The following is a 10,898-nucleotide window of genomic DNA, read 5'->3' as shown; positions in this document are numbered from 1 at the left end:
AATTCAAACTCCACCTAATTATAAAAGCTCAACAGCCTCTTTAAGAACTTACAAAATATTTAGGTGGTATTTTATATAATAACCATGATACCTAATTTTTATGAAGTTTGAACCTTGTCTTAGGTGGGTGTTCCCGACGATTTGGTAGCAACCATGTGTCAATGTTTAAGTCCACGTGCTTACTGTTTTCGCTACCGAAACAGCGGCACCCGTAACTCGTGCTTCAAAGCTTATGTTAATTGCTAAAGCTAAGCGCTATTTTTTTTATACACGTATTCCACACCCATGTCAACCACAGATGAAGTTAACGCCACAATCGAAACGGCGCAGTGTGCGAGGGACGATAGCGAGGTGTGCGGTGAGGTGTTTGAGAACTCGCTAGCCACTTCTGAAACCAGTGTAAATGACAAGACACACGTAACCACCACCTCGAGCGAAAATGCAAACTCTGAAAATGCCGTATCCGAGGAAATGGATAAGGTCCACGACCCATATTTCTACACCAAGAGGGATGAGTTCACCTCTGAAGTGCACAAGATCGAAATCGGAAATCTCCCCAAGATATTCGGCCACGGAGTAAGACTGCATTGTTGTTATACTCTTGCGTAGCTTGACACGCTCTTATTAGGCAGTGAACATTTCTTTTTCCCGTCTTTGTTTTGTGCAGCAAATGAAGAAACTTCTTTCGAAGACCTTACACTTGAACCCCCACAAAATCAAAGTCGTGAACAACGCGAGGTTCGCCTTCGTGTCGTTCAGGTAAACTCCGGGCGAGTTTTCATTGCTTGTTAGTTGTGGAGTTCGTTATAACGAAATTTTGCTTCAACGAACAGGTCCGAAGAAGACCGGGAGAATGCCCTGCAGAAGATTCAAGGCTACAAATTCAAAGGGTGCACATTGACAGTGAAGGTACAAGAACAGTTTATCGGACCATTCTAGGCATACAAAAAAAAAATGCTATAAAAAAGCTGAACAAGCAATGCACGGTACTCTGAAAACTGTGTTTCTGAGTTTTGAAAATGTTCTTGCAGAAAGCGAATCCCATGGCTGATCCGCTCATTCAGAAACGAAAACTTGGCGAAGCTGAAGACGTCGTACCTGTAAAGAGACAGTGTGATGAATCCAGCATCTCTGAGAGGTTTGTCACTAGCTGTTTTCTCAGGTGGTCAAAGAATAACATGCCATTATAAAATGTACTTGTCTGCAAATTACAATCCAGTTATGTTCATTGGGGCTCACGACCTCTTGTGCTTCTCACTGTGTCAAATTACAACTTACACTTATTGCGTTTTTTTTTCTTAACTTTTATATCATTAATCAGAATTCACTGACGAGCCTAGGTGAGCAAGATAACCGTAACTAGTTGGTGCTTGTTCACAAAGTGTAGCTTTCAAACACATTGTAAATTGCACCATGCTGAACTTGCCGTGACTTAGTTCATCTTGTTCAAGCTCGCAGAAATATGGGCTCACATTTCAGTCTTCCAGGCAACCACATTCACATGTGCATAGACTTAGATACAGTTGGGGTCGTGTGTACTTCGCTTGGCATGAAGTCACAGTTCAAATCGTTTGTGACTAAGGCTGGCATAAGCTCACTTAGATTTGCACAAGCTCTGCTTCCTGTGGACATGCATTACAGTCGGGCCACTTCACCCAAGCTGGGCAAATTCAGAAGGGGAAGCAATTAAAAGAATAATTTTATTTATTTCCAACCGTAAGGGACAGCGTCGAGAAAATTAACTGCACCATTCAAAAATTGAAATGTAGAAATGATCAGGAAAACGTGGCAGTCGAGTATTCTACCTCAGAGCCACGCTGGTGCTTGAAACTCCTTTGCAAAAAGATCCTATACAGGCGTCATGTCGGGCAAGGAATCGCATAACCATTTGTAATATAGCTTGGCACAAGAGTAAAATAACAACCAGGCATCACACAATGCTAATTGTGCAACGAGTGTGTTGTTTAAAGCTTCCCACCCACTAAAATGTGGTCAACCATAATTCATCATCATCAGCCACATGAATCAACAGAGAAAGATATATAAGCAAGCAAAGGCAGGGAGGCTAACCAGACGCACATCCAGTTTGCTACCCTGCACAGAAAATAGTCTCGAGTCCAGTTGGTCCAAAAGCATCTGGAGCAGGTGTCGCTGGGCGTCATAGCGAATGCAGCTCCACAGGACAAAGTGCACATAATGCCTTACAGATGTGTAGCGGGTACCTCTCTTATCTGCAGAAAGACAAATAATGGCATAGTGGGTGCTCCCCTACATCACAAAAATTATGATTTGTGGCGTAGTGGATACCTTGCATGTGTACTTGTATTAGTTTCCCCAAGAGAGTTCAGAATGGGCTCTAGAAAGGCCACTCTTCCAGATTTTACTTTGACTGTGCTATGCGCTCTGGACGGGCCTGGCATTTTTTTTATCACGATGGAGCCAAATAAAAATCAACTTCTCGACAACGATTGACTCTCTTCCACAGCTTCTATTCAAATCAGGTCTGATTGCGATTGAAGATATACCATGAAATACCCATTTCACGCATTGCGTCCTTTTGTGGTTAGTCAGCATTAGTGCATCTATGGAAATTCGAACATTAATTGAACTGTTGGATGTTGTAATGAATTAACGGACTTGGCCTCAATAACGCACTTCGCAGAATCAAAGAATCTGTGGCCTCCTGGTCAGACCTGCCATATCAGCAGCAACTGGAGCAGAAGGAAGAGCAGATGAGAAAAGTCGTGGTGAAGTATGCCCGGAAACTCGAGCAAGTTAACCCAGGTCTCAAGTCGTGGATCAACAAACAGAGGTCAGAAAGAGCGACTCTTGTGATTGGATGAGGCAGTTTTTTGCATAACAGCCTATAACGTTGGTTGCTGCATCAAGCCAAAGTGGCACTGAAGCTTGGTTGTAGCTTGCTTATGCTTTGGCTCAGAAATACTTTGTGTATTGGGAGAGAGGTGAAACGAATGAGGGAATGCTACATAAACGTAATCCTGAGCCAGGTCACTTAACCCTTTGAGGTGCTTTGTCCACATATAGTAAATAAATTCACTTTTTCATTGGAGCAATTGCTCCTTCTCTCGCGACAGGTTATGTCCAATCTTTTTTTGCCTACATGACGCAAGAGAAAAAAAGGGAAAAATCTGGCACAAATTTTGGCAGTTCCAAAGATATTTTTTTCTTGTATTTTGCTTATTTATATTTTTCGTATTTCTTCAAACAGTGCAGTCCTGTTTACATTTCTTTAAATTTTTTGTATGTAATGATATTTCTTATGTGCAACTTTAAACTATGTATATGTGTCCGTTTACTTGTTTAGAGGACTTCATGAATGCTGTCACTTTTTCTGCCTTGTATTGCTGGGATGTGGGGCTAGTCAAGCTGTGTTTGTACTGCAGCTTTTTTCCCACATTCCACACCGCACATTGTATTTTTGTTTCATGAATGACTAAAAAAAATGTTAAAAAAATAAAGAAAGAAAGAAAAAAATGTAGCACTGTGGTGAAATAAACTTCAACTTCAATTGCGTATAGAACTTGTTTTTCCTAGTTGAGTTAACTAGGGGCTAAGAAAGAGCAAGATACATTGAGCTTTGGATGACTTGAACATCCTGCATAATAAATGTGTCTTCATTTAACTTCATTTTGCAGCATGCTGTTGCACATGATCACTTTGCTGAAGGCACTACCGTGTACGACGAGTCGTTCGACGAGCTGCTTTCCGCAAGCCATGTCCAAAGTGTAATTGTTCTTTGTTCGAAGTAAATGTTAATGAAAAATGAAATCGCACAATATTCCTAGCCTGAGATTTGATTCTATTTGTACCGAAACAGAATGTGTATGACTTCGGAATAAATAGATACCGAATTACACTTTCATTAGGATTAATTAGTATGAAACTCCTAAATCAGTGTATTATGGTATTATGTTTTTTGCTATAGAATATTGAGTGCCTAGAAGGAACATTGTGTCAATTTGATGCATTTACAGACAGTTCTTCATAGGTCGCTTCTGAAAGGGTTAGTAAAGTTTATTTTTTTCTCCTCCATTTTTAGGGAGGCGCACAAATTGGGTGTGTGTCCTCTTGAGCCCATCAAAGCGTCTCCAGTTGTGGACGGCTATCGCAACAAGAATGAATTCACAGTCGGAAGACACCTGGAGACAGGAGAGGTCGTTGTCGGCTTCCGCATCAGCAGCTATCGACAGGGGTCGATGAGTGTTGCTTCGGCAGCTGACCTGCCAAACGTTCCCGAGTCTGCAAAGAAAGTTGCTCAGGTGTGGTACAGTTGTTATGAATCTTGTCACGGACCAAAAATCTGTCAAAAGTGATGTTTCAGTGCCTGTACGGGAAGTTCATTTGTAAAGCATTAAAGGACAAAGGCCATCACTGAAACAGTTTACGCATATACCTTTGAATATGTGGCGAACTGAATTTGAGTAGATGTGGTTACTATTGCCATCGATTCCATTAAGGGTGTTGTCAGTATAGTTTAATGATGAGTGATTGTAGTAGATAAAGCCGGGCTTGTTTTGATATGTTGCCAGTATGCTTGCTATCCCAACAAATGTATCCCAACATGTGCACGTGGCTCTGCTACAGCATTTGTCAATAGGTTCCCATTACAGTCGAGCCCACATATAACGGCCCCACTTAAAACGAACTTCGTCTTAAAACGAACGGTACCCGCGTGACCGTGGAAATATACATTATTTCAATGGCACAAAATCACACTTACAACGAACGCCTTTGAACCCTGCTGATCGGTTACAGCAAACGGAGTCGGCCGGCGACTGCGGAGACAACCCTTTCGACCACCTATAAGCCATCGGCGAGCCAAACGCCGATCCTGCCTCCGCAGGCTTCTCATTGTCGTTCTCCCCAACAGTTTTTGTTACGCACCACTCCGTCCTTTGTTCCCCTGCTGCTCCGAGCACCCCGCATCGGCAGTGGGTGCAGGGTGCTCACCGACTTCGATATTTCGCGATTCGTTCTGTGTTCTCGCTCATTTTGCACTCCGTTCAGCATGCCCTGCGCGCGTGCGGAAGGGTAAAAATGGCTTACGCGGAACGAAGTGCGAATTATCGAAGTCGGTGGGGCCGCGCGAGTTCAACTTTTCACGATCCGTCCCGTGTGACAGCCGTTTTCACCCTTCCGTGAACCGGCGCCCCAATGAGATTCTCTGACCGCTGCGCGCGTAGGCCACTCTCCCAAGTACAGTGACTCTATCCCAAGGCCGTTCTCCTCTTTTCCCCCTTTATCGCAACTCCTCCGCCTGTCCACGCCGGCTCGAATTCCGAAGTTTCTTTTTCTGGGTAGAAACGAGCTCAGACAGGGCGCAGAGCCTTTGTCTGCGGCTACAGATGCTGCCAGGAAAAACGCACGCCATGAAAGGCGACACATGTGCTGGCGGCAAGCACAGTAAAGTGCGCGTCACAGCGCTTTTGTGCACTAACATGGATGGCAGCGACCGGCGCTTACCCTTTGTAATCGGCAAGTCAAAGAAGCCGCGTTGCTTTCGGGGCTATGTGCCTGTGCGTTACAGGCATAGTGCTAAAGTGTGGATGACGCGCGATTTATTCGCAGAGTGGCTGAGCGAGTTAGACCGCGACAAGGCAGGCGTGTGCTGCTTGTGGTCGACAGTTGCTCCGCGCACCACGTACAAGCCTCTCTCACGGCAGTGACCCTGCTTTTCCTGCCGCCCAATACAACGTCGAAAGTGCAACCGCTTGACTTGGGCATAATCCGCGCCGCGTTGTGTAGCGCATGCTCATAGCTGTTGACCGGCCGGCAGCCAACCTGCCGCTTCGGGTGTCGCTGTACTCAACTTTGGAGATGGTAAAGGCTTCGTGGGCGGAGGTAACGGATACATGTGTGCAAAACTGTTTCCGCAAGGCCGGCTTCGCCGATGTCGGAGCCGATGCCGACCCTGAAGCTTCCGAAGAGGACCACTCCGGCGGCGATTTGTGGCAGCGTGTTGTCGACTCCGACATGGGAGGGCGGGACATCTGCTGGGATGATTTCCTTATGACCGATGATGATGCCGACACCGCGGAACCATGCACGGATGAGGGCATTGTCAATGAAGTGCGCGGCAAGAGCGACTCGGAGGAATCAGATGACGACGATGATGAAACGTTGGAGCCAGCGCCCACAAGCGTGCCTGTAGCAATTGGCTACATAGATAGCCTCAGGCAACTTGTCTATGCCAAGGGCCTCGGCGAGGAGCATGCTGCCGCTTTAAATAAACTGGAGACCACCCTAATTGCATCGGCACTCTCGAAGCAGACGTGCATCACGGACTTTTTTGCAAAAAAATAAATTTTGCGTTTTCACTTGTAACTTTTTAAAAGCTGTTTTTTCATTTATTACGAACTTCAGGATACAACGAACGGACGCCGCGTCACGCTCAGGTTTGTTATAAATGGGCTCGACTGTATTGACATCGTTTTGGTGCTGCTGTAAATGTCGTTTCAGATTTATGGTGTCACCAACATACAGAAATCTGCAGTCTGCACATGGTACCTTGGGAAATTGCATTAGAACAGATACTATCCCAACAACAAGTTACTAGCCCAACACAGATAACAGAAACAGATACTAGCCCAACAACAAGTTACTAGCCCAACACAGATAACAGAAACAGATACTAGCCCAACAACAAGTTCTTTTAGATACTATCTGGTGTGGTGGTCTTAGGCTCTGGTTGCACTTATTTCATCTTCATTGCTTTTCTTAATTAGTGCATCTACTTCATGTTTGCTGAATCTGAGCTTCGTTGCTGTACATCTTATCAACACATATCACAGAAATTGTACTGTAGTTGTCATGTTTCACACCGACGCATAAATGCTAGCGCTGTCAGGCTTCACATACGAAGTTTGGGCGTGATGTGTGTTCTTCTACGCAACACAGTCAGACGAAATAAATTCATTTTAAGCTAGACCTACATGTTGGATGCTACCAACTTCTTTGTCTTGTTGTTATGCCATTCTTGTGTGGTTGTTATGCAAAAAGAATTAAAAAAGCAGCATGCAGATAGGTAACCTTAGTGGAAACATTGTCAGGGGGTGCTCTTTCTTTCAGCAGTACTATACGAACTGAAAAGGCTTTCTGTTCATTTAAATTATTGTAAAAACTTGAAGATGGCCTAGATTTTAGAATGACACACTAAATGGAGAAGGCAATAGAGTTCTTAAAAAAATAAAAAGAGGTTTTCCTCATACCTATATGAGCCAGTCTGAGGAGGCCATTCGACTGAATAAATGGCAAGCATATTGTTACAGTTTTTTCACATGTCATACTATAGTAGACAAACATCTGTACTTGCGGTGAGTGAGGCATCAAACACTTGTAACCTCTCTTGCCTCCACTTGTATAATATTCACAATTAGAAACATTTCTGCCTATCTGTATGTTCTGATAAATCTGCAACCTCTTTTTCCATGAAAGGTGTCTACATTTTTTTTGTGCGTCCCTTTTAGAGTCGGCACCACGTCCGCTCTTAATCACACATTCGTGTCTTCATGCCACATTGTAACTAGCAACCACCATACGTTTTTCTGTGCAGTGTTTTCAGGACTATGTGCAGCAGTCTGGCAAGGAGCCATTCAACCCGGAGACGCACGAAGGGTACTGGCGTCAACTAACTGTGCGCACCACCAGCAAAGACCACATCATGGCCATTGCAGTCATTCATCCTCAGGCACTCAGTGAGGTTTGTTCATCAATTTGCACTTTACATGATGTACCTACCATTCAAGCCATACAGTCTATAAGTAAAATTAATGGAGGGAACACTCCCTTTTCTGCTGTTCAGCTATCACGCAAATGAGAGAAATGCACAGAATCGTTTCATATTCATGCACGTGGGTTCACACGTTCTTGTGGTTTTGTTTGTCATACTTGACATTTTTAAGCTTCCTAGTGAACTTACAGTAAACATTGATGCTCTCTGTTTCTTCAGTTTTCCTGGTTGTTACAGCAAGGTGGGTCAGCGAACAAACTGGGGCAGCCAACATCCTAGTTTACGTTAAGCGAAAGAAATGTACCTGGGCTGGACCTGTAATGTGTAGGACAAACAAGTTTTGGTCACTTGGAGCTATAGGAGATTCAGCTGAGGAGGGCAGCGAATTAGATGGAATGACAAAATAAGGAGTTCGCAGGGATAAAATGGAATCAGCTCGCACAAGATTGGGTAAATTGGATATCATTGGGAGAGGCCTTCGTCCTGCAGTGGGCATAAAATAGGCTGAATATGACGATGGAATTCTGAAATGCAAGTCCCATTTAATTCTCATGGACTCATGTGTATTAGTTTCTGTTTCTTGTGTTTCCCTTCACGGCTGTCATGTCCGAAAACTGTGATGGTGCCTACATTGACTGCTAGATATCACCGCTGAAAACTATCGTTGCACCTGCCGTGTATGTCACCTTACAACCTGTCATGTTTTATTTGAACTTGACAGGTGCTAACTGTTGGTTGAGGACCTATATGTGTATGCATGTAGGCTTCCTAATTGGAGCATATGCTCATCAGAGCATATGTTCATGTTTCTTTGTGGCTTTGCGCCATTTATTGTGCCATTTATTTATACTATTCCCTCCATCTGACCAATAAGCCAAACTGTTGTGAAGCATGTGTCCTGTTGTGCCACCTTCTTTTGTTTACTGTTTAGTGGCTTGAATTGCCACGCGCGCTTCTTTTGTTATTTTTGTGTAACTAGTGCATTGCACACGTAGCCGCTGCCTTGCGCTAGCCGTGCCCTAATGTCTGGGAACCTTCCAGATTATTTTAGAATCTTCTTATAGGCTTGAGTGTGCAATTGCGAACAGCTGAGATTATTCTGGAACTAACACAGCCACCAGCAATAAGGCTCGAATGTTTGATGCCGCATGTGTAAATGCCGACGCGCCCTACTGCAGATCACTTTATCGACGGCCGACACTCTGTTCGCCACTATCAGTGTACAGCGTGTATTGCTGTAGTTTGACTTTTCGTTTCCCGGGCACAGGTTTGCCAAAATAAAAAGTTTCATCTGCCTTACCCTGCCAACTGCTACTTTCTTCAACATCACGACCACGTGACAATACGGCTATCTTATCAACCATTCTTTATTTACCTCCCTCATATTTTTTTTAAATAACTTTTTTTACCTGCCTGTTTCGACCTTTAAGGAGCACATCTCACAAGAGAAAGAAAAACTGCGCCAGTTCTTCACAGAGGGTCCTGGAAAGTCGGCTGGTGTCACGTCGTTCCACTTCCAGAGGTTTGACAAGAAACGTTCCGATGAGGAGCAGCCAGATTATGAGCACGTCTTTGGAACAGAGGTAAATGAATGTACAAGCGACTTAGCACGTACTGCGTGAAGCGTACTTATGCATCTTAAACCTGTGTTTAACGGTTTGTCACATTGGACTTCTTGGATTTAGTCTTTCTTATTTTGCTTATGTGCAGTTGAACCTTTAATAGGACACACTGATGTAACAGGCATTTGGGTGTAAGAGACACCAGTGTGCTTACATCGAAGCAGGGTACCATGTTCTCAGAAAATGAGAACATGGTACCCTACTTTTAGGAGACATCTCGTATAAGAGACAACAACTGCTCCCCGGTGCTGTCTCCTTTAACGGTTTCAGCTGTATGTACTAAATTTCTTTTATTTTCCATAGCGGTTTACTCAGCACCGATGCTTTACATTTTTGCAATAAGCTGAGCACTTAAACCTTATGACATTGATGGTTTCTAATAAGAGCAGGGCTTTGGTGTTGTAACGTCCTATAAAATGAACTGTGTGCATTCAAGGAATTCAACTTCTAAATGTGAAGCTTTAGCTGAGCAAGCATTGCCAAGGCTAACTAGAACAGGCATTTTTTTTTTATTCCTTTCAATGCTTTCCAATTTAATTTCTGTTTGAAGGACATCGAAGAGAATCTCCTCGGTCTGACGTTCCAAGTGAGCCCAGACGCATTTTTTCAAGTGAACACGCCAGCTGCAGAAGTACTGTACAGGACTGCAGAAGACGTTGCAGGTCTCAGCGCACAGACAACACTTCTCGACATTTGCTGCGGCACCGGAACCATAGGCCTGTCCCTGGCTTCGGTGAGTGCGGTTTTGCACGAGCTATGAAGAGAGTGACTGAGGATAGGCAGTTAGTAATAACAGCTGTGGGTGCATGACTTATATTAAGTAGAGCTGTGCGAATAGCAAAATTTTGGGTGCGAAGCGAATTCGAATAATAAAGATTGAGTGCGAATCGAATCGAATAATTTTCGAATAATTTTCGAATATTTCTCAAACATTTTTCGAATACTTCGAAGTGAAATTACAGAAAAAGTTGCAGAGAATCCCTAAGTATGTTCTCATCAGATAGCAACATGAAAGTGTTTCTTTTTGCTAGGTTGATGAAGCGCTGGTGGGGTGGTGTTTCATAGTTGTCTTATCAAGAATGAGGAAATGTAGAGGCCGAATTGTATTTATGTACATGATTTGGTGCAACCAAAGTGTTGCCGGCAACACTTTACACGTGATAGGCAAAGATGCCATTTTCTCAGCCTCTCCTCCTCTTTCAACTTCTGTGGAAGCCCAATGATGTGGCGGACAAGGGTGTGCTCTCCTTCACGTCAGATTGTTCCAAATCTGCCTCGTAGACGTGATATATAAGAACATCTGAAATTTTGGGATGCTAAAAAGCTTCGGCGTCCGATTTTTCAGACTTCCTGCCCAAATTTCAGGTCCAAAACAGCATTAATTGAGCCCCCACCTCTGCCACATCTTTCATCTTCATGTTGGAAACCAGCGTTTTCTTGAGTTAATACATTTGCGACCGTAGCGAGCTTGAAAAGCAGCTTTGCCGCAATACGGGGAGTGTGGAGAGGTGAAGCATATGGAAATC

At 43.9% G+C, this 10,898-nt stretch overlaps 1 protein-coding gene across 6 annotated transcripts in view; it reads left to right on the top strand.

The window, feature by feature from the left end:
- Nucleotides 1-155: 155 nt before the first annotated feature.
- LOC119389561 (tRNA (uracil-5-)-methyltransferase homolog A) overlaps nt 156-10,898 on the top strand; it is a 26,980-nt gene continuing 16,237 nt past the window's right edge. Inside the window, exons 1-9 of one of the 6 annotated variants that reach the window (XM_037656876.2) lie at nt 157-576; nt 668-759; nt 834-909; nt 1,032-1,138; nt 2,663-2,812; nt 4,061-4,280; nt 7,574-7,720; nt 9,181-9,333; nt 9,923-10,105. In XM_037656876.2, the coding sequence (XP_037512804.1) occupies nt 286-576; nt 668-759; nt 834-909; nt 1,032-1,138; nt 2,663-2,812; nt 4,061-4,280; nt 7,574-7,720; nt 9,181-9,333; nt 9,923-10,105 (1,419 nt within the window). In that variant the 5' untranslated portion in view covers nt 157-285. Of the gene's footprint in view, nt 577-667; nt 760-833; nt 910-1,031; nt 1,139-2,662; nt 2,813-4,060; nt 4,281-7,573; nt 7,721-9,180; nt 9,334-9,922; nt 10,106-10,898 lie in introns of all 6 variants that reach the window. The other 5 variants (XM_049414467.1, XM_049414464.1, XM_049414468.1 and 2 more) reach the window with 5 other exon arrangements.

The sequence above is a fragment of the Rhipicephalus sanguineus genome, chromosome 4 (assembly GCF_013339695.2).
Source record: "Rhipicephalus sanguineus isolate Rsan-2018 chromosome 4, BIME_Rsan_1.4, whole genome shotgun sequence".
In the NCBI taxonomy this organism is placed as follows: domain Eukaryota; kingdom Metazoa; phylum Arthropoda; class Arachnida; order Ixodida; family Ixodidae; genus Rhipicephalus; species Rhipicephalus sanguineus.
Note: the sequence above shows the minus strand (reverse complement) of the source record. Positions and strands in the feature narration are given on the sequence as shown.